At 52.5% G+C, this 21,525-nt stretch overlaps 3 protein-coding genes and 1 non-coding gene across 54 annotated transcripts; 3 read left to right on the top strand and 1 right to left on the bottom strand.

Moving 5' to 3' along the window:
* The first annotated feature begins 720 nt into the window (after positions 1 to 720).
* Positions 721 to 20,005, top strand: BAG6 (BAG cochaperone 6). Of its 49 annotated transcripts, none has more exons than XM_069487363.1 (26): positions 721 to 785; positions 8,614 to 8,734; positions 9,877 to 9,994; positions 10,111 to 10,307; positions 10,549 to 10,602; positions 11,151 to 11,225; positions 12,033 to 12,271; positions 12,786 to 12,915; positions 13,400 to 13,597; positions 13,795 to 14,047; positions 14,367 to 14,471; positions 14,582 to 14,689; positions 14,812 to 14,924; positions 15,026 to 15,113; positions 15,646 to 15,929; positions 16,639 to 16,924; positions 17,080 to 17,249; positions 17,430 to 17,483; positions 17,638 to 17,740; positions 17,824 to 17,948; positions 18,123 to 18,269; positions 18,370 to 18,429; positions 18,538 to 18,681; positions 18,763 to 18,870; positions 19,399 to 19,545; positions 19,831 to 20,005. In XM_069487363.1, the coding sequence occupies exons 2-26, from the start codon at positions 8,627 to 8,629 to the stop codon at positions 19,924 to 19,926; spliced, it is 3,510 nt and encodes a 1,169-aa protein (XP_069343464.1). In that variant the 5' UTR covers positions 721 to 785; positions 8,614 to 8,626; the 3' UTR covers positions 19,927 to 20,005. The 49 variants fall into 49 exon arrangements, with proteins under 49 accessions (XP_069343464.1, XP_069343478.1, XP_069343474.1 ...); XM_069487377.1 differs by lacking the exon at positions 721 to 785 and adding an exon at positions 7,731 to 7,880 and having other exon boundaries at positions 14,394 to 14,471; positions 15,029 to 15,113; XM_069487373.1 differs by lacking the exon at positions 721 to 785 and adding an exon at positions 7,731 to 7,880 and having other exon boundaries at positions 14,394 to 14,471.
* On the top strand, positions 723 to 2,119 carry C15H6orf47 (chromosome 15 C6orf47 homolog). The gene is made up of 2 exons (XM_069487416.1): positions 723 to 785; positions 951 to 2,119. Exon 2 carries the CDS (start codon positions 1,160 to 1,162, stop codon positions 2,039 to 2,041), a length of 882 nt encoding a protein of 293 aa, XP_069343517.1. The 5' UTR covers positions 723 to 785; positions 951 to 1,159; the 3' UTR covers positions 2,042 to 2,119.
* APOM (apolipoprotein M) lies at positions 2,931 to 7,986 on the bottom strand. Of its 3 annotated transcripts, none has more exons than XM_069487417.1 (6): positions 7,842 to 7,986; positions 4,625 to 4,779; positions 3,918 to 3,991; positions 3,732 to 3,830; positions 3,478 to 3,576; positions 2,931 to 3,074 (listed from the first exon to the last, which is right to left on the bottom strand). In XM_069487417.1, the coding sequence occupies exons 1-6, from the start codon at positions 7,956 to 7,958 to the stop codon at positions 3,049 to 3,051; spliced, it is 570 nt and encodes a 189-aa protein (XP_069343518.1). In that variant the 5' UTR covers positions 7,959 to 7,986; the 3' UTR covers positions 2,931 to 3,048. The 3 variants fall into 3 exon arrangements, with proteins under 3 accessions (XP_069343518.1, XP_069343520.1, XP_069343519.1); XM_069487419.1 differs by lacking the exon at positions 7,842 to 7,986 and adding an exon at positions 7,322 to 7,365; XM_069487418.1 differs by lacking the exon at positions 7,842 to 7,986 and adding an exon at positions 5,171 to 5,372.
* LOC138396080 (U4 spliceosomal RNA) lies at positions 11,457 to 11,597 on the top strand. The gene has a single exon (XR_011235567.1). It is a non-coding gene; the product is annotated as a U4 spliceosomal RNA (small nuclear RNA).
* Positions 20,006 to 21,525: the final 1,520 nt, after the last annotated feature.

The following is a 21,525-nucleotide window of genomic DNA, read 5'->3' as shown; positions in this document are numbered from 1 at the left end:
GGAAGGGCTGCTCTAGTCGCAATACTCCCCTCATCATTTTCCTTTTCTGGAAAAGCCTTTCATGAAATCACGGGTGCAAGATGGAATGATGACGGATGTGGAGAAGAATCCAAGGGTCAGGGGCTGTGGAGGGTGGGCGAGTTTAGGGGGTCTCTGGGGGGCGAAAATGCGGAGCTGGGCTTGTGTTCAGGTCCTGGCCATTGCTGAGCTAGGCTGGGCGGCCCGCGGTGCGGCGCGCGCTGACAGCGCGGGAGAACGGGGGCGGTCGATCCGCAGGGTCCGCCCAGCGAGCTGCGGCTCCGCCCCCGCCGGTCCGTCCCGTCCCGGTGCAGCTGCTTCCGGGCCCCGCGGCTCCAGGTGGCTCCGCGAGGCCGCGGCCCCACCGCTGGGCCCGGGAAGGGTCCCCGCGCACAGCGCCTGGACGCGTGGGTCCCCTGGTAGGCCTGCGCTTTGCCTCGGGATTGGGCTTTCCGAGGACATCTCAGTTCTGACCTTGCGGAGGCCGCACTCTATGCTGCGTGCTCTTGGGCTGGTCAGGCCACTTTGTAGGAATCATAGCTCCCTAAATCAAGAGACGAACGCTGCTGGCTGGAATTTGCTGGACACCTCCATACCACCTCCCAACAAAGAGAATTCCTATTTCTTGAACTCCCTTAGGGCAGCTGTTTAAGACTCCCCATATCCAGGAGCACCCAAGACCCGGGGCCACCTTCCTGCCTTCCTTCTTGGATGGAGCGCCACCTCTCCAGTTTCTGGGGCATCTGGCATCTCGAGGTGTGGCCTTGGTGAGTGAAACGTGGGGTGTTGCCTGCTGGGAAGGAAATCCGAAACAGAGGACCCTGGGAGGGGGAGACCCAGGCCTTGTCAGATCTGAGACTCTTGGAATGTTGTGTGTGTGGTGGGGGGAATGGTGACTGAATTTGGGTGTGCCTCCTTTCTTTATCCCCAAGCTGAAAAGCAAACAAGCCACTTGCCACACTGGAGACTGCATAGCCATTTAGGGAAGCGAGGAGCCGCTTCTGAATTCAGAATAGGACGGCATCACCAAGCAGATACCTATTCTGAGCTGGAAAAGACTCTGGCTTCTGAGGAGACCCTGAGAGTTTAAGCAGTGCTGGGAAGCAGCCCCAGTATTTGGGGGCTCATTAACACCCCAGCCATGTTCCTGCGACAGCTTGGTGGCTGGCTACCTCGCCCCTGGGGCCGCCGGAAACCAATGAGGCCTGACCCGCCTGCCCCAGAACTCAGACCGGTGGACAGCTCCCCTGAGAATTCAGGGAGTGACTGGGATAGTGCCCCAGAAACCATGGGAGATGTGAGGCCTCCCAAGACTAAGGACTCAGGCGTACTGAGGAGCTCTGGGGCTGCTTCAGAACCACACAGGGAGCCCCAAGTTGAGCAACTGGGGAGCAAAAGAATGGATTCCCTCAAGTGGGACAAGGCTGTCTCTAGCACTGAAGAGTCTGGGAGACTGGAGGCCGGAGGAGCCATTCCCAAACCCGGATGGGATGATGTGGATTCAGGTGGCACCAGGAGACCTGGGGTGTCCCCTGGCGGGGGACTGAGTGCCCCTGAGCCTGAAGTCCCAGTGGAGAAACCTGGCCGGCGTCAGAAGCTGCTGGGCTGGCTGCGGGGGGAACCAGGGGCTCCTCCACGGTACTTGGGGGGCCCAGAGGAGTGTCTGCAGATCTCCACCAACCTGACCCTGCATCTGCTGGAGCTGCTGGCCTCAGCCCTACTGGCGCTGTGCTCACGGCCGCTGTGGGCAGCCTTGGATGCACTGGGCCTGCGCGGACCGCTGGGCCTCTGGCTGCACGGGCTTCTGTCCTTTCTGGCTGCCCTACATGGGCTCCATGCTGTGCTGAGCCTGCTTACTGCCCACCCCCTGCACTTTGCCTGCCTCTTTGGCCTCCTACAGGCCCTGGTGCTGGCTGTCAGCCTCCGGGAGCCCAGTGGGGATGAGGAGGCCACTGACTGGGAGAATGAGGGGTTGGAAAGGGAGCGTGAGGAGCAGAGGAGAGACCCAGGAAAGGGGCTGTGACCGTGGGGTGGGGTGGGGTGGGGGCAAAGGGTGAAGACAGCGTGGCCTTTAGGGGCAGAGTGTGGGGTATGACCCAGATTGTAAGCATAGGGACCTCAGGGATGGGGAAGAAACCCCAGAATATGAGGGCACAGGGCCTCCCTTTATATACAGGAGAACAGAGCTATTCTGGATGTCTGTGTTTATGGACATCCTTGGGGCATCGCCCTTGGATTCACCAGCTGTTATTACTTTTTGCTTTTACATTTCTCCCACCTCAAGTTGTTTTTTTTCCACCTCTACTTTTTAAAAGCCAAAAACAGTAACACCAACAACAAAATAGTGTGGTGGTAGAGAATAAAGACCAAAAGGTCCTCTCTAACTTTCAAAACTCCCTAGGGGTGGAGGAGACCAGAGGCAGATAGACAGACTTCTGTGGTAAGAGGGTGGTTGGCAGACCTGACCCAAGGGATCCCTTGGATCTTGGGACCTGAGCCATCTAGGGAAGAGTGGGGCCGCTAGGCAAGTGGATTAGCAGGTCTGGATGGGGGCCCACAGGTGACAAGGAGCCTGCAGGGAGTATGTGGTGCTCATGGGAGCCAGAGGGGGTGGGGATGGTGCAGGCAGCACTGGCAGGAGGGCCAGCTCAGAAGGGTTGGCAGCTCAGACAGGCAGTATGGGGGAAGCACTGGCGCCTATAGTCCCCACTTGGGGGCTAGGGGTTTGCTCACTCAGCAATAAATAACTGTGTCACACCAAATCCTAAATATATCATTATAAAGTGAGAGTGACTGCCACTCAGTGTCCTTCCTGACGCCATCCAGCTGGGGATTTAGGTGGTAGAGGGTACAAGTGGATCTTGAAATGGAGGGAATGGGATTGATGTCTGGAGACAAACTCCAGAATGAGATGAGGATTGAAAAATCATCTTTATTATTCTTGAAGGGGAGTCAGGAGTCTCCAGCTTCTCCTCCCCCCAACAATTCAGCTCCCACCGTACCATCTGGGGACGTAGATGAAGTTACAGATCAGTTATTGGACAGCTCACAGGCCTCTGTGATGGGAGGAGGGAGAAAAGAAGAGGACAGAAAGGAAGTCCAGGGAGAGAAACAAGGTTGGTGGTAATGGGGTGGGGGAGAATGAGTTCCTTCATTCCCCTGTGTCAAAGGAGTGTCTGAGGCCTTTCCCCCTCCATGTCTGTCCCTCTGCCCTGTTTATCCACTGTAAACTCAGAAACCTCTTTTGAGTAACCCAGAGCCCATCCTGGCTCCCTAAGGTGACATCACAGCTCTTAGCCACATCCCTCTAGTGTCATCACAGCCTGTGACACATAGCCACTCTGGTGATGTCAGCCTTTGGCCATGCCCTCTAGTGACATCACATGAGCCTCTTTCATCCAACACCCCCAGAAGGCTTGGTGAGTCCTAGTCCTTTCCTATGAGATTTTAACCCCTCACCTTGATTCCTGGGAGTCAGTAGGAAGGCTTTGGAGTCTAAGCAGGAAGTCAGGGACTGGAATTCCTCCACACACTTCTCCGGAGGGTGTGGTGAGCGATCTGGAAGGGCAGCATGGGGCCAGGCCAGTCAAAGCCCCTGGTGAGGAGCTCATGGAAGTACCTACCCCTTCCTGGGATGTCATAGGGCCCAGAGTGAGGAGCTCCCCTGCCCCCTCGTTTCCCTCCAACCCTTCCTGCCTCACATCCTCACTCACTGTAGAGGAGAAAGCGCTGGTAACCCTGGCCCATCTCTTTCAGCATGATTCCACCGGGGCATGAGCTGGCGTAGAGCTCAGTCTTCATGTCCGGGCGGCCTGTCAGGGCAGGTGTGGGGAAGTGTGAGGACAGATATGCAACAAGCTCAGGGGACTTAGGGAGGGTGAGGGCTGGGGAGAACCAACCTTCAGTTCTGAGATTTGTGCTTCCTTCGGTCAGGTGGTAGATCCATTTCCGGGGCACACAGTGCCCATTTTTCCTACAGAGGTGGTGGTGGCAAGGAGGAAAGACTGAGTGTCACACCAACCACACTGTACCACCCTCTATTTATTCCACATCATTCCTTATTTTTTTTTTTAGAGACAGAGTCTTGCTCTGTTAACCGGGCTAGAGTGCCATGGCATCAGCCTAGCTCACAGCAACCTCAAATTCCAGGGCTCAAGCGATCCTCCTGCCTCAGCCTCCCGAGTAGCTGGGACTACAGGCATGTGCCACCATGCCCGGCTAATTTTTTCTATATATATTTTTAGTTGTTCAGATAATTTCTTTCTATTTTTAGTAGAGACGGGGGTCTCGCTCTCGCTCAGGCTGGTCTCGAACTCCTGAGCTTGAGTGATCCTCCCGCCTCGGCCTCCCAGAGTGCTAGGACTACAGGTGTGAGCCACCTCGTCTGGCCCACATTATTCCTTCTTGAAGCCCAGCTCCCTTGGGTTTCAAGCTACCTAAGGACAGTTAGACCCAACTCTCTCCAGAGGGCAATTAGTAGACCAATTGAATTCAGTGGGCCAAGAACAGTGGACATGCTAGCTGAGAGCCCAGCTCTTGGTGGGTGAGTGCTCACACTTTGGACAGAGACTGCACCTACTGGTGCTTCTGCCTCCTCGCCACTCACATGCGGATGGTAGCACGAAGCTGGAGCTGCATCGGGGCAGAGCCAGCAGCCATGTTGAAGACAATGTTGTCCACAGGGTCAAAAGTCGCCAACTCCTCCTTGGTGGGAGCTGCCCCTGCGATAAAGTACCACTGGCCCAGGTGGGGCTCTGGGAACTGGAGAGACAATGAGGGGAGCAAAAGAGGGTGGGTCTCACAACAGGATCCATCCAACCTCTTCATCAGTCAGGACAGCAAGACTTAAGAGCACGGGTTTTGGCTACCTTCTTCTTTCCAACTGGGGGTTGGATCCATGACAAGGAGTCATGAAATGACTTTTCCTCTTTGCCCCTCTCCAATCAACCTGGGTAACCACCCCATCCCCTAATTCTGCCATGTTTCCACATTGATGGCCACTGTACTAATACTTTTCTTCTTGCTTTCATCATCACAACACTCACACCCTCTCCCTCGCTTCCTTTTCCACCACAGCTTTTGGTCATCCTAGGCCACCCACCCAAATCCCTCAGAGCCTCCTCCATAGGCTTCCCCCATTCTCAGTCCATACCTCCTTCCCATCCACTCCTAGAGTTGTCAGTTGGATGTGCTCAGGGCACTGGTAGACGGAATTAAGGAGAATACCATAGAGGTAGAGGAGAGCTGCCCAAATTCGGTCGAACATCTTCAGGCAGGAAGGAGCTGGTGCTCTATGTGGGGTGACTGGTGCCTAAACTGCTATCTCCCCTACCAGCTGTTCAGTCCACTCTGCTTCCAGCTCCCTTGCCTCGACCCTTGACCCTTTCACCTGCTAATGAATAACTTCAACCTTGTTTTCCGACCCAAACCTGGATTACTTAGTGTTTGGGATTTCCTCCCCCTCTTCTGGATGCAACCACTCCACAGTATACCCACCCTGGCATGTTCAGGGTCCCTCAGCAGTTACTAGGAGAGCTGAGCCCTCCAGGTAGAAGCCTGTGGTCTTTCAACCCATATCTGAGCTGGATATGTGCTGTGCTGTGCAGCATTGAAGAGAAGTAGCATGATTAGGTCTTTCATTCATTCACTTAGCAAACTGTTTTGAGTATCAGATGTTTGTCAGGAACTGGCTAATCCCCGGGGACATAAAAAATGCGTAAGACACAGCCTCTGGCCTTGAAGAAGTCAGTATAGGGAAAACTAGCTGGGTGAACAAATCATTGAAATACAGCCTGATAAGCAAGCCTTTGGAGCAGGTCTGATCCATGTGCTGAAGCATGATGGATTGCTTTCTGAAGTTTATGTTAAAATCGGGAAAGTAGTACATACACACAAAGTTCACTGACATAAGTGAGTTCATCCACTCAACATTTATTACTACAAGAGGCTACATAATCTAGTGGCTAGAAAGGATAGACCTTGGTGTCAGGCAGAGTGAGTCCAACCCCTACTACTTATTACACTTGGGAGAACTTTATTAATGTTCTTTCATCTGTAAAATGGGTAAATCATCAATCTCATAAGATTAAATAAGATAATGCACATAAAGTCCTTAGCAAAAACTGCACATGGTAAGTCCAAAGTAAATATTTGCTATAATTAATGTTTGCCAAGCACTAATTAGTTTCTGGTGAGTGAAAGTTGTCAGATTATAAGTGGTAAGAATTGTGGAGGCAGTCATCTGATAGTGCTAAGTGGCCTGAGCAGTTAATGTAGTGAAAGGTGGGGCTTCCTTGATAGATTATTTATAATCCATGGACTGCTACACACACAAAAAATCTGTCCTGGCCGGGCATGGTGGCTCACGCCTGTAATTCTAGCACTGTGGGAGGCCGAGGCGGGAGGATCACTCGAGGTCAGGAGTTTGAGACCAGCCTGAGCAAGAGCGAGACCCCCATCTCTACTAAAAATATAAAGAAATTATCTGGCCAACTAAAAAAAAAAATATATATATATATATATATATATAAAATCTGTCCTGAGGGGTGATGCTTGTAATTTAGCTAAAAAAGCAAAACAAAATTTGGATGATGGGTATGTGAGAGTTCATTATACTACTCTAGTTTGGTGTAATGTTTGAAAGTTTTTATAACAAAAAACTAAAATACAACAATTTATTGGGGGCAGTAAAATAGAAATGCTCGATCCAAAGTCTAGTAGGCCTAGATTTGTCAGTTCTGCCACTTTCGTTCATCTAAGTGTATTCATCTGTAAAATGAATGTTAATACCTATCTCAGATGTTGCTAGGCTTTTTAAAATAAGACAATACATAAAACCCTTAGTATATTGGCTGGCACAAACTAAGAGCTCACTAAACAACTGCTTATTAGAACTCTTAACCGAAACAGTACCGGGATCTGGTATAAACTATGAGTCTCAGAAAGGCTAGGCACTCTGGCAGCGATGCGTCTTTCCAGCGGAGTCGCAGCGTAGCGGGGTCGAGACCCTTGACCAAGGGCATTGGGCCGAGGGGAGGAGAGGGGTTTGGGGGAAGAAGGGGGGGGCAGTTGGGAAAGGGCAGAAAAGCGCTAATTCCCCCACCCCTGGCCTGCGGAAGCACCTTGGCCAGCCCTTTAATTCCCTAGGGTCAGGGTCTTGTCTTTCGTTCCGCTGGGACTCCCATTTTCTCCCAAGTCCCAAACTGGAAGGCGCCCCTTTTCTTGACGAAAGTCCTGAAAAGCAGTGGCATGCACATGCACCGCCAGTGACAAACATGACGCCCACAGTCTGCAAGACGCCCACCTGGCAGAAGCCGGGTTTGGCGCAACCACGCGACAAGAATCAAAACAGCTCCCGGGCCGCCCCCAACCGCCTATGGAAAGGCTGACTTCCGGATGCGCTGAGGGAAGGGCGCAGCGAGGGCGACCGTGAAAGACAGAGTTTTAGGTGGCTAGGACAGTGCCGCCTGAAATTCTCGGCCTGCCAAAACTTTAACACAGATTAACGAGGCATAATGCCAAGTCCCCAAACTTCAAAGTTCATACAAGCGTCTATAGTCTTTTTCGAGGTAGTCATAGAGTTTCACCCAGTAATTTTTTTTCAGGCATTTATAGCGGCCGCCTCAACCTTCCACCGCTCAAGCGCGCGCACAAAAGTGAACACCGCCAGAGCGGGTGGGGCGTGCTTAAGTGTGCACGCATGCGTAGTGCGACGCACGCAGCCGCAGTACGGTCCCCCAGGCGACGGCGGCAGCGGCTCCTCGGGGTGCTCGGCTGCCTCCCATCTAGGCCGGCCCCGGCCCGTCTCGCCCCCAGGAACTCACTGTTTGGGGCTGCGGATTTTCTCGTCGTGCCCCACAAACGTAAAGCTTGGGGACCTGGGGGGGCCGGAAGTACCGCCTCGAGATCCCCAGTACTATCGGGGAAACGGAAGTGGCCATCTGTGGCAGGTTGGGGGAGACCGGAAGTGACGGTACCGTGGGGAAGTCGGGGGCGGAGCCGCGGAGGAGTGGTGGTGGTGGTGTGTGTGTGTTTGTGTGTGTGCGCTTGTGTGTTGGTCGCGCCGCTTTACTGGAACACCGTAGGAAGGCGGAAGAGGGGGGCAGTCAGCTAGCCGGTCGGGCTCCCCCCCCCCGTGAGTGTTTGTCGTCTTGGGTTTGTAGTGATTTAGGCGGGTTTGATGGGCGTGGCGCGCGTGCGCGAAACCACACTTTCTATAGTCTGGCGCTACCCCAGCTCTCGTGTTGTCCCAGTATTTGCCGACCTCGGCCCCTGTCCTATCGTGACCAGTGATGACACTGGTCTCGTGCTTCCGTCCTTGCTTCCTAACCCAACTGGCCCTGCCTTATTGTGATTGGCGTCGTGGAGCCCCTCCCACCTCCCGTCCTCCAGCTCCCTATGCCGTCGATCCTGCCCTTTGTGTTTCTCTCCCTGTGCCCCGGAATCAGAAGGGGGATGGGGGCGGGTGTGAGTGTGTGTGCCCGTGCGGGAGAAACTTTTTAGGTATGGGGGCGGGGATTCATGCCAGGGAGTCTTCCGGGTATACAAAATCAGCTCTAGGCGACAGCGAGCCTCCCTGCCTTCGTTCTTCCTTAGAGAGCTGTCGGCCATGGAGCCCAATGATAGTACCAGTATCGCTGTGGAGGAGCCTGATAGCCTGGAGGTGCTGGTGAAGACTCTGGACTCTCAAACTCGGACCTTTATTGTGGGGGCTCAGGTGAGACGCCAATACTTCTGGAAGACACCTCTTGTAGGCCCCTTAGCCTGAGGGATGAGCCTGATTTTCTGGTCCTCAAGTTTTCTTTTCACTGATCCCTTTGTTCATATTCTAGAAAGACCATTTTCTGATGTTTTTTGTTGAATGAGAGGGTATGGTTTCTGTTGAGTGAGGCTGATTCTGTTCTGCCTTCCTTCACCTTGATAGACCTCAACGTCCAGAGAAATAGAGAGGAAGGAGGAATCTGTGTCATCATCATGGGTGGACCCCAGCCCAAAGGGACAGACATAGCTCCTGCCTTTGAGAAGGGAAATGACAAAGGGACTTCAAAAAAGTGTGCCTTATAAATAGAAATTGGTCAGGTCTATACTGTGTTTTTGAAATCAGAATCCATAATGCAGATAGAGCCCTAATAGACTGTTGAGTGGAATTACTAATATCTATGGCATAGTTTGAATTTCTGGAACTTAATGCCTTGATTACAGCTATGTCTTTACTCCTGTTTTACTTCGAGACAAAATTGTATGTGGATTGGTCTATGGTTTTCTGAAACATAATATTACATGTATTTAAGAAAGTTAAATAGGCTTTTGTGATTAGATGTATATAAACATTCTGGTATTTCCCAAAAGTCAATTGTCCAGTTAGGAAAAATGTTTTTCTTTTTTGCTATTTTCTTACCACCTTCTTGGTTAGTCTTCCTTCCTTCCTTTTAACCTGATTCCCTACCCCATCATCTTTGCCGTTGTTTTTATCTTGGCGATTACAGGGTTGTCTGTGATAAGTAAACTCCTAGTATCATTTTGTGTTTAAGAAGAGGTCACTGGTATCTCTAGACACATATTTCCTTGAGAGCCAGGAAGAGAAGGAGAAAAGGGACTGTCCAGTTGGCTTTTTTGTTTTTTTGTCCATGTTATTTTTTCTGGATCTGTTAACCTGTTGTTTGTTAAGTGTGTTGTCTGTATTTTGACAGGTGTTGTCCCAGTTTAGGGGTTTGCACAGTAACTGTCTCACAGTCAAGACAAATAGGTAGTGATTCTATGATGGTTTTTACCCCTCATGTCCACAAGTCAGTTGTCCCTCTTCTATTTTTTCTTTTTCTTCATTCTCTGATTGTTACGTACATGTTTTCCTCCTTGCAGATGAATGTAAAAGAGTTTAAGGAGCACATTGCTGCCTCTGTCAGTATCCCATCTGAGAAACAGCGGCTCATCTACCAGGGCCGAGTTCTGCAAGATGATAAGAAGCTCCAGGAATACAGTAAGGGGTTTGGGGAGGCAGTCCAGAGGTTGAGGCTGCTGTCCAGAGGGATGAGCTGAGGCCATGGGTTTACCTGATTATACAATGTTTTGGTGTGTGTCTTATTTTTCCTGCAGATGTTGGGGGAAAGGTTATCCACCTGGTGGAACGGGCTCCTCCTCAAACTCAGCTCCCTTCTGGGGCATCTTCTGGGACAGGGTCTGCCTCAGCCACCCATGGTGGGGGACCCTCACCTGGTTCTCGGGGGCCTGGGGCCTCTGTTCATGACCGGAATGCCAACAGCTATGTCATGGTTGGAACCTTCAATCTTCCTGTAAGCTTATGTTCCACAGGGGAGAGTTTTTTGGGGCAAGGATAGCTTTGGTTGTGGTAGCAGCAGGGAGTTCATAAGATAGGTGTCTTAGTCTTTAGATTGGGTTTGGAAGGCCCTGTGGTCTGATATTGGCCTCAGTCTTTGAGGAGAAAAGGGGATGGGACTCCAGAGAATGAATTGAAAGTGTGGAGGCCTTAGTGTTTGGCTTCTCCCAGAGCAACTTCCCTTACCCTTTCCCCAGAGTGACGGCTCTGCTGTGGATGTTCACATCAACATGGAACAGGCCCCGATTCAGGTATTGAGGGGCCTGGGAGGGTCAGGGAAGGGGATCTGGGAGAAGGAGGCTGTGAGGTGGGGGTGGACCTGGTTTAGTAGGTGGTTGAGCTCATGGATTCATCTCAAACCTGCCTTGAAAAGGAGGCTGAGGTGGGAGGATTGCTTGAGCCCAGGAGTTTGAGACCAGCCTGGGCAACACAGCGAGACCCTATCTTTAAAAAAATGAAAAAAAAAAAAAATAGCTTGGTGTGGTGGTGCACGCTTGTAGTCCCAGCTCCTAGGGAGGCTAAGGTGGGAGGATTGCTTAGCCCAGGAGTTTGAGACCAGCCTGGGCAACATAGTGAGACCCTGTCTTTAAAACAATGAAAAAAAGTTAGCTGGGTGTGGTGGTACATGCCGGTAATCCCAACTCCTTGGGAGGCTGAGGTGGGAGGAGGATTGCTTGAGCCCAGGAGTTTGAGGTTACAGTGAGCCATGATTGTGCCACTACACTCCAACCTGGGTGACAGAATGAGACCCCATCTCTTAAAAAAAAAATCTGCTCTGATCATCCCTCTCTTATTGTAGAGTGAGCCCCGGGTACGGCTGGTGATGGCTCAGCACATGATCAGAGATATACAGACCTTACTATCCCGGATGGAGGTATGTGGGCAAGGCTGGCTTGGGTCTCTTCCCACCCTTCCTCCACCTTTTCTGTCAGCTGGGGGTGGGGGCATGACTGGCCACATCCGCAAAATTCAGCCTTCCTAATCTGGTCTCTTCTGTGCAATATGCATTCTCTTGGGTAGAAAAAGTATCTCTGTGGGGCTATCTTGTTCCTGCTAATCCTCTTGGTGCCTGGTATCTGGGAAGTTTGCGTCAAACTTGTCAGATAGCTTTGCCCAGTGGCAGTATTGTAGCCAATGAGGTTTATCTGAGGTGCGATTATTGCTAATTGAAAACTTTTCCCAATACCCTGCCATGACGACTTGAAATATAGTCGGCATTGGCAATTTTTGACAGTCTCTACAGAGACTGAATTAAAAAAAAAAAAAAAAAGAAGAAGAAAGAAAAAAACTTGTCATGTACCTCTCATAGCATCTCTTTTCAATTAAAGATGGATTCTACACTTTTTAATTTAATTATCGTGCTCTGTGTTGGCATGTCCTAATTTCATTAATTGTGGTTGCAGCTGCAGCCTGGGACCTTTTGCTCTCCTCTCGTGTAGGTTAGGAAACCACAATTCCTGCCCTTTGTTAGTAGTTTATTTACAGATATTGCAGACGTCTGTTGTTCATCTCATTTGTGCTAGTCTGATGCTAGTTGCTAGAAAGTCAAAGATACGGATGCAGAGCTCTGCTTTCAGGGAGCTTAGTTACAGCACCTTCTCCACTCAGTCTCCTTTGACTGGGTGATCCTCTGCAGCAGTCTCATCCTGCCTTTGGTGTCCTGACTCTTCCCCACCTTCAGTGTCGAGGGGGTCCCCAAGTGCAGCACAGTCAGCAAGCCCCACAGATGCCGACTGCGGCCCCGGAGCCAGTAGCCTTGAGCTCTCAAACATCAGAACCAGTCGAAAGTGAAGTGCCTCTGCGGGAGCCCATGGAGGCAGAAGAAGTGGAAGAGCGTGCCCCAGCGCAGAGCCCGGAGCTCACCCCTTCTGGCCCAGCCCCAGCAGGCCCAGCACCTGCCTCAGAGACAAATGCACCCAAGTGAGAGGTGGAGGGAACCTTTTTTGGTGGCGGTTGAGGGATTCTGAGTGACATATGAGGATCAGGAAGGGAATGGTGGGAGGGGAAGGATTGCTAGGAGGTCTTACTCTTAGGGTAAGCGTTGAGGGGCAAGGAGGGGCTCATGGTGCAGGTAAATGAGGTCAGGCAGCTGAGCAGAAGCACGGCTTTTTCTGGGGCCAGGAAATCCGAACGGTGCCTCCTGAGCCTGTTGAAAATTCTCTCCCCTGGGTTCACGTAAGCCCCATCTCTTTTTTAGAGTTAGTTTCTCACCATTATAGGTACAGGATTGCACTGGGGTGGGTGGGAGCAGTTCATTTGCTTCTCCCCTCTTCTCATGGATGGGAGTAAAGAACAGAAGCTCTACTAGTCTGGGACGGGATTGAGCCAAGGCTCTGGGAGGCCAGGGAGGGACTGGGCAGATGTGGTCCCTACTGACTGCAAGGTTGGGAATCTGAGGAGAGCCGTGGCTTACGGTCCCTTGGGTTGTCCACAGCCATCCTTCCCCTGCGGAGTACGTCGAGGTGCTCCAAGAGCTGCAGCGGCTGGAGAGCCGTCTCCAGCCCTTCCTGCAGCGCTACTATGAGGTTCTGGGCGCTGCTGCCACCACGGACTACAACAACAATGTGAGCTCTTTGATGGCCCTGCTCCTCTCCTCAACCCCAGTACTCCCCAAACAGAACAGCCTGAAATACAGATAGCCCCTCCCCTCCTCCAAAAACATTGCAACAAAATGATTTCCCTCTAGACGTGTAAGTGATCTTTTCTTCCCTTACAGGGAAAGTGATAAGTTTTGCCATAACCACTGTCCTTGCACCCCTGTTCCCCTGAGTGAGTTATTTAGGAAGTTTATGAAGTGTGGGAGATTAGTAGATGACAGTTTATTGATTTGTTAAAATAAAACATAATAATGTTTTTATAGGAAGTTCTTATGTGTATGAAATAGAATTTATTTGCAAAGATTTGGTCTATGCAGAAGCTTCCAAGGATATAGCATAACTGAAGGTTTAGAGGACATTGCATTCTCAGAATGCATTATTGCTTTTGTTAGCGAGATGGGCTCCAGCTTAATATTTTCTGCCTTTCTGTTTTGGCGGGGGCGGGGCACAGCATGAGGGCCGGGAGGAGGATCAGCGGCTGATCAACTTGGTGGGGGAGAGCCTGCGGCTGCTGGGCAACACCTTTGTGGCATTGTCTGACCTGCGCTGCAACCTGGCCTGTGCGCCCCCACGACACCTGCATGTGGTCCGGCCCATGTCTCACTACACCACCCCCATGGTGCTCCAGCAGGCAGCCATTCCCATCCAGGTGGGTCAGAGGGGGCCTGGCTTGAGGGGGAATGGAGGGGTGTTGGTGGCATGACCCAGGGTAGCTAGAAAGGAGGCTGGAAAGACTTTGGGAGCACATGGTAATGAAGAATGGAGAATTTAGAGGTGTATTGTGGGGTGCTCTGGGTTAGGCTCTTGTGTTTTTCTCACTTCTGCCTGCCCATCTGTCTTTTCCAGATCAATGTGGGGACCACTGTGACTATGACAGGGAATGGGACTCGGCCCCCGCCGACTCCCAATGCGGAGGCACCTCCCCCTGGTCCTGGGCAGGCCTCGTCCCTGGCTCCATCTTCTACCACTGTCGAGTCCTCAAATGAGGGGGCTCCCCCGCCAGGGCCAGCTCCCCCACCAGCCACCAGCCACCCAAGGGTCATCCGGATTTCCCACCAGAGTGTGGAACCTGTGGTCATGATGCACATGAACATTCAAGGTGAGTTAGGATCCGCTGTGGCAGTGAAGAACAACATGACCAGGGAGGCTGGTGCTGAGGTGTGAGGGGAAAGGGTGGGGAAGGAAGAGGCCGCGCTCGCAGTGATAGCGGAGGGACCGGAGCAGGAGCTTTATTTTGCACGTGTGGGGAGGGGCAGGAGGGAACTGCTTTGTCCTTGGAGATCTGTTCGCGTGGTGAAGGGAGCATTTCCTCCCTGTCTAGGTGGAGGGAAAGGCAGGCTTTCTGGTTGGGGGATTAGGGCCTGAAGGACGGCTGATCTCAGGAGGATACAGTTAGGCCTTGGCCCTGCCTGTCTCAGGGCCACTCTCTCTGTCTCCCTGCCCAGATTCTGGCACACAGCCCGGTGGTGTTCCGAGTGCTCCCACTGGCCCCCTAGGACCCCCTGGTCATGGCCAGACCCTGGGTAAGAGTGAGGGCATCAGAGCAGGCTGAGCTCTGGGTAGAGAAGGGGAAGGGCCAAGTGGGTGGGTTGAAGGGGTCCAGGTTCAAGGTTACATCAGACCCGCCCCCCAGGCTCCACCCTCATCCAGCTGCCCTCCCTGCCCCCTGAGTTCATGCACGCCGTCGCCCACCAGATCACTCATCAGGCCATGGTGGCAGCTGTTGCCTCCGCGGCCGCAGGTAACAACCTGGAAGGGGAGGCCTGGGAGGTGGGACGTAGTCCATGGTGGTGGGTGTCGTCGGCTGGCAGGCAGGGGCCCATCCCTCAGCCCTCTTCGCTCTCTCTCCTTTGTTACCCACAGGACAGCAAGTGCCAGGCTTCCCGACAGCTCCAACCCGAGTGGTGATTGCCCGGCCCACCCCTCCACAGGCTCGGCCTTCCCATCCAGGGGGCCCTCCCGTCTCTGGGGCTCTGGTGAGCAAGGATTGGGAAGTTCCGGGGGGAAAGAGTCTGGGGAGAGAATCCTGTGATGGTGCATGGGGAGGGCAGAACTGAAATCCTCCTCTCCTCTCCAGCAGGGCGCCGGGCTGGGCACCAATGCCTCATTGGCCCAGATGGTGAGCGGCCTTGTGGGGCAGCTCCTTATGCAGCCTGTCCTTGTGGGTGAGTTTGCTTTCTTTCCCACCTCAAACTTTAAAGTCTGACACTCTCTCCTAGTTTGCTCACTGGCACTTACTAGTGCTTTCCATATTTTCCTGGTTCTTGCTTTTCTGCCAGAAAGACCAGAACAGGGCTTCTGTAATGTCTTTTTTTTTTTTTCTTGAGACAGAGTCTCACTCTGGTGCCCGGGCTAGAGTGCCGTGGCGTCAGCCTAGCTCACAGCAACCTCAAACTCCTGGGCTCAAGCGATCCTCCTGCCTCAGCCTCCCAAGTAGCTGGGACTACAGGCATGCGCCACCATGCCCGGCTAATTTTTTCTATATATTTTTAGATGTCCAGCTAATTTTTTTCTATTTTTTTTAGTAGAGATGGGTTCTCACTGTTGCTCAGGCTGGTCTCGAACTCCTGAGCTCAGACGATCCTTCCGCCTCGGCCTCCCAGTGTGCTAGGATCACAGGCGTGAGCCACCATGCCCGGCCTATAATGTCTTTTATTTGTCTTCAGATTTCAGTTTTCTTCTTTTGGTTACTTACAGCGCAGGGGACCCCAGGAATGGCTCCACCTCCAGCCCCTGCCACTGCTTCAGCCAGTGCTGGCACCACCAACACAGCTACCACAGCTGGCCCTGCCCCAGGGGGGCCTGCCCAGCCTCCACCCCCTCAACCTTCCACAGCTGATCTTCAGTTCTCTCAGCTCCTGGGGAACCTGCTGGGGCCTGCAGGGCCGGGGACTGGAGGGCCTGGCGTGGCTTCTCCCACCATCACTGTGGCGATGCCTGGTGTCCCTGCCTTTCTCCAGGGCATGACTGACTTCTTGCAGGTTTGTGGCTGGCTTGCCCTTAACCTGTCCTTTCCTGCTGCCCAGCCCAAACTTCTGAGTCCCTCAGCTGCGTAATCCCCACGTGACTGGGGCCCATTTTCCTTTAGGATGTGCTTCCTCTTGTGGATTAGGTGGCTCTAAATCCCAGATGGCTTGACCCATTCTTCCCCTCTTGTTTTGAAGAGCAAGTTCAGCACATTCAAACATTGTTTTTGGCCAGAGCCCAACAGAAGTAGGACGGCGTATCTGCTGTCAGACCCCATGTGGACTATTCTCCTCTCTTTGCTAGCATGGAGACTCAGTGGTTGACTCATGGAGGGGGTGAGCTGGGTGGTGGCACTGGTGCGTTGTTGCCATTCTGTAGGCACTTGGGTAGAGCGTTTAGTGACATGTCAGGGGAAGAGACCCTGGGAATTCGTTGACTCCGAATCCCCCGTTTTGGAGATGAGGAAAACAAAGCTTAGGGAAAAGCACAGTAATTGTGTCATTGCTTTCTGACCTAACCCATTCAGAGGGAGAGAGGTAGGTGGGTAGGTCGGCCTGACTCTACCATTAACATTTAGCTGTGAGTATTCTGCTTTGAGGAGTCAAGACCAGAATATAACTCTCCATCTTACTAGACCCCTGTTTTTTGTGTCTGCTTGATGCCATTTATGTCCTTGTCCCTGTTCTCACCTAACCTGTTCTTTATTCCTTCTCTGTTCGCCAGGCAACACAGACAGCCCCTCCACCCCCTCCTCCCCCTCCACCCCCACCCCCGGAGCAGCAGACCATGCCCCCTCCAGGGTCACCTTCCAGTGGTGCAGGGAGTCCTGGAGGCCTAGGTCTCGAGAGCCTGCCACCGGAGTTTTATACCTCAGTGGTGCAGGGTGTGCTGAGCTCCCTGCTGGGGTCCCTGGGGGCTCGGGCTGGCAGCAGTGAAAGTATCGCTGCCTTCATACAGCGCCTCAGTGGATCCAGCAACATCTTTGAGCCTGGAGCTGATGGGGCTCTCGGTGAGCAAAGGGGGGGTGCCGTGGCCTGGTCCAGGAAGGGGCAGCCAGGGGAAGGTAGTTGGCCTTTGTCTGCAGTGTTGCCAAGGTGGGATGAGGTTGGCTGGGTGTGCAGGCCAGGTGGTAAAGGCCATTGCTGACTTCTGCCCCATCCCCAGGATTCTTTGGGGCCCTGCTCTCTCTTCTGTGCCAGAACTTCTCCATGGTGGATGTAGTGATGCTTCTCCATGGGCATTTCCAGCCTCTGCAGCGGCTCCAGCCCCAGCTACGATCCTTCTTCCACCAGCACTACCTGGGTGGTCAGGAGCCCACACCCGGTAACATCCGGGTAAATGAAGGCCGGGGGCCCCAGAGTGCTCCTTTGCACGTTCAGTTCCTTATTCTTGATTCTGCTTACCTGTTAGCTAAAGCTCTGACTGCCCTGCACAAGCCCTGTGCTTGTGGCGGGGCGGGGGGAAGTCTTTTGAAGACTAAGGCTTGGAACTAAACCTGTTGTGTTCTCCCATAGATGGCAACCCACACACTGATCACTGGTCTAGAAGAGTATGTGCGCGAGAGTTTTGTGAGTAACCCTTCTCTATTTCCCTTCTCTCCTGGGTCTGGTCAAGGCAGCTGATGTTCCCTACTGTTTCCTCCTCCTCCTCCTCCTCCTCCTCCTGCACTCCCAGTCGCTCAAGGTTCCTGATTTTGGAATCTTAGTGTGTCTTGTCTCTCAGTCTTTGGTGCAGGTTCAGCCAGGTGTGGACATCATCCGGACAAACCTGGAATTTCTCCAAGAGCAATTTAATAGCATCGCCGCTCATGTGTTGCACTGCACAGGTCAGGGACTGGCTGGGACAGGGTGAGTGGGGCCTGTTGGATATGCAGGGCTCCAGCATTTCCTCCTTGTGTCTTGCCCACAGACAGTGGATTTGGGGCCCGGTTGCTGGAGTTGTGTAACCAGGGACTGTTTGAATGTCTGGCCCTGAACCTGCACTGCTTGGGGGGACAGCAAATGGAGCTTGCTGCTGTCATCAATGGCCGGATTGTAAGCGCTGCCCAGCCCCAGGTCCCTAGCCTTTGTTTCCTGAGTTTTCCATTCTCTTCAGTGTTCTGCAGTTTTCTTTTTTTTTTCTCTAAACTGCTATCCTGTATCCTGGATCTGATATATTTCAAAAGCTGGTTGAGCGTTTTGTGTTCCGTATCTGCTTCCGCCCCTCAGCGCCGTATGTCCCGTGGGGTGAACCCCTCCTTGGTGAGCTGGCTGACCACCATGATGGGACTGAGGCTTCAGGTGGTACTGGAGCACATGCCGGTAGGCCCGGATGCCATCCTCAGATACGTTCGCAGGGTTGGTGATCCCCCCCAGGTAAGAGGCCTGTCAGGCTACGGGGTCAGGGGACTTGAGGGAACTGGGGAGATCCAGGAGGGCCTTTTGTGGTGTTCTCCTTCTCTGTCCAATTTCATAGCCACTTCCTGAGGAACCAATGGAAGTTCAGGGAGCAGAAAGAACTTCCCCTGAGCCTCAGGTACCAGGGAGAGGTTGAGGGGCCAGATAACACGGAGTGGAGGGCTGGTGGAGAAAGGCTGGAGGCTGAGAATTCTGAAGCCTGCATCTTCCTACCATCCGACTGCAGCGGGAGAACGCTTCCCCAGCCCCTGGAACAACAGCAGAAGAGGCCATGTCCCGAGGTCCGCCTCCTGCTCCTGAGGGAGGCTCCCGAGATGAACAGGATGGAGCTTCATCTGAGACAGAACCTTGGGCAGCTGCAGTCCCCCCAGTAAGTGTCAGGAGGCGATTTAGTGCGTTAAGGCAGCTGAAAGTTGTGGGAATTAGTACCTTCTAATCTTTTCCTCCCCAGGAATGGGTCCCTATTATCCAGCAGGACATTCAGAGCCAGCGGAAGGTGAAACCGCAGCCCCCCTTGAGCGATGCCTACCTCAGTGGTATGCCTGCCAAGAGACGCAAGGTTGGTTTGCCTCTTCCCTGAGGCTCTCTCCCTACCCCAGCTCCCCTGCCGTGCTCATAATCAAATCATTCAGAGCTGGAGGGAGCTCTTCCTAGTTCAGTCCCCTCATTTAATGAGGGAACTTCTCTGGGATTCAGACTTGCTCATGGCTGTTGCATAACCACACAGCTTCACCGTAGTCTGCTAGGAGTCCCGTCCTAGGCCCTCAGCTGCGTGATCTCCACGTGACTAGGGCCCATTTTCCTTTAGGGTGTGCTTCCTCTTGTGGATTAGGTGGCTCTGAATCCCAGATGGCTTGACCCATTCTTCCCCTCTTGTTTTGAAGAGCAAGTTCAGCACATTCAAACATTGTTTTTGGCCAGAGCCCAACAGAAGTAGGACGGCGTATCTGCTGTCAGACCCTATGTGGACTATTCCCCCCTCTTTGCTAGCATGGAGACTCAGTGGTTGACTCTTGGAGAGGGTGAGCTGGGTGGTGGCACTGGATCTGACGTTGATCCTCTTTTCCCTCCCCATTCTGTCCATCAGACGATGCAGGGTGAGGGCCCCCAGCTGCTCCTCTCGGAGGCCGTGAGCCGGGCAGCTAAGGCAGCCGGAGCTCGGCCCCTGACAAGCCCGGAGAGCCTGAGCCGGGACCTGGAGGCACCAGAGGTTCAGGAGAGCTACAGGCAGCAGGTGCCTCCACCTTGAAGCAGAATAGGGATGGTCTAGTGGGAGGGCTCGGGCAGGGTCCCTCTTGCCTGGATCCCTTCAGAGCTGAACTGGTTAGCTTCGGGCTACCACCTGATGTTCTTAAAGTATCTTTCCCTGGTGGCGTCTGGGAAGGCTCATCAGTACTACACTGGGCTTTTGACATTGTGTCACGGGGGAAGTGTTAGCTCCTGAGGGATGGCCTTGGGTGCTCACCGGGCTCATAGGTTTGGCCAGTGCTCCTCCAACCTGCTTGTTCTCTCTGTCTAGCTCCGGTCTGATATACAAAAACGACTGCAGGAAGACCCCAACTACAGCCCCCAGCGCTTCCCTAATGCCCACCGGGCCTTTGCTGATGATCCCTAGCTCTTTGCTGTAACAGGGGACCATTTCCCCCTCCTCTTCCTTCACAGTATTTAAGAAATAAAAGTCGGATTTTTCTGGCTGTTTTGTCTTGAAATTGCCATAATTAAGTAGTCTTGAGGTAATCTTGTGTGAATTTGTTTTTAACATTAATACTGTTTGATCACTTGAAGCCAGGAGTTCAAGACCAGCCTGGGCAACATAGTTAGACCCCATCTCTTAAAAAAAAAAAACATACACACAACCAGGTGTAGTGGCACACACCTGTAGTCCCAGCTACTTGGGAGGCTGAGGCGGGAGGATTGCTCAAGCCCAGGAGTTTGAGGCTGCAGTGAGCTATGATTGCACCACTGCACTCCAGCTTGGGTGACAGCAGGAAGACCCTGTCCCTAAAAAAGTAATAAATTAATGATAAAAATGCTTGTTAGGAGTGTAAGACAGCCTTGTGAGCAATGTTATACTACCATGTTCTGTTCATGGAACACACCAAAATGTGCAAGCCTATTTTGACAGTTGCATTTTTTAGCAAAAGCATTTTATATGCAATAAGACTTGTATTTCAAGATGGAAGAAATGTATTTTAGGTGTACACTAGGGTAGAGCTCTCGAACTAGCAAAAAAAAATTGCAGCTGCAGACCCAGCATGCAGTTACCATATGAAATCCCACCGAGTTTTATAATGCTGGAACTTGGTCTATCCAGTTCAAAGAGCTCACTTTTTTTGTCTCTCTATATTGCCCAGGCTGGTCTGGAATCCCTGGCCTCAAGTGATCCTGCCTCTGCCTTCCGAAGTGCTTGGACCACAGGCTTTGGCTACTGTACCTGGACAGAGCAGTGTTAATGTGCTCAGATGTTGAGGTCATGAAAGCCATAAAGCTGCAGTCCCCAACCCCCTGGCCCAGGCCCAGTACCGGGTCTGTGGCCTATTAGGAAAGCAGGGCCATGCGTCACCACCTGAGTTCTGCCCACCCCCACCACCTCCTGTGGAAAAATTATCTTGTATGAAACTGGCCCCTGGTGCCAAAAGTTGGGGACTGCTGCTATAAAGGGAACAAAGTCCCATGGCTGCAAATTCTTTGCTGTTCCCTTTGACAGGCAGTTGATGTGCATTCCCCTTTCGGCTATTTGAGGTGCCAGACCAGTAGAAAGTGACAAAACATTCTATGGCCAGGTCATTAAGCTCTGGAGCTTTCACCTTGACCTCTTGGAACACTTGGTTCAGGGTCATTTAACAGGTATGATGACTTAACACCCTGCGGGAGAGCCCAGGTTAGTTAAGACAATGACAATCCAATAGAGTTCCAGGTGTCCCACAAAGGCTCCAGATGTGTGAAGGAAGCCATGTGGGGACCAGCCCAGGTGCTGGCTGCAGACTGGTAACCAACTGGCTCACGAAGCAGTTTACTCAGCTAAGCCCGGTCCAAATTCCCAACCCACAAAAATTTTAAAATCCGTAAAATGGTCGTGGCTATGTTCTGAGGCAGTCTGTTGTAACAGATCACTGGAATTAAGTAACAGACAGTTCCCCGACTGAAACTACTCCACAGATCCCTTAGCACCAGGCTATAAAACAATGCAACCAACCAACCCATCCCCCCAAAT

Source organism: Eulemur rufifrons, chromosome 15, assembly GCF_041146395.1.
Source record: "Eulemur rufifrons isolate Redbay chromosome 15, OSU_ERuf_1, whole genome shotgun sequence".
Lineage (NCBI taxonomy): Eukaryota > Metazoa > Chordata > Mammalia > Primates > Lemuridae > Eulemur > Eulemur rufifrons.
This window is presented reverse-complemented; position numbering and strand designations above follow the sequence as displayed.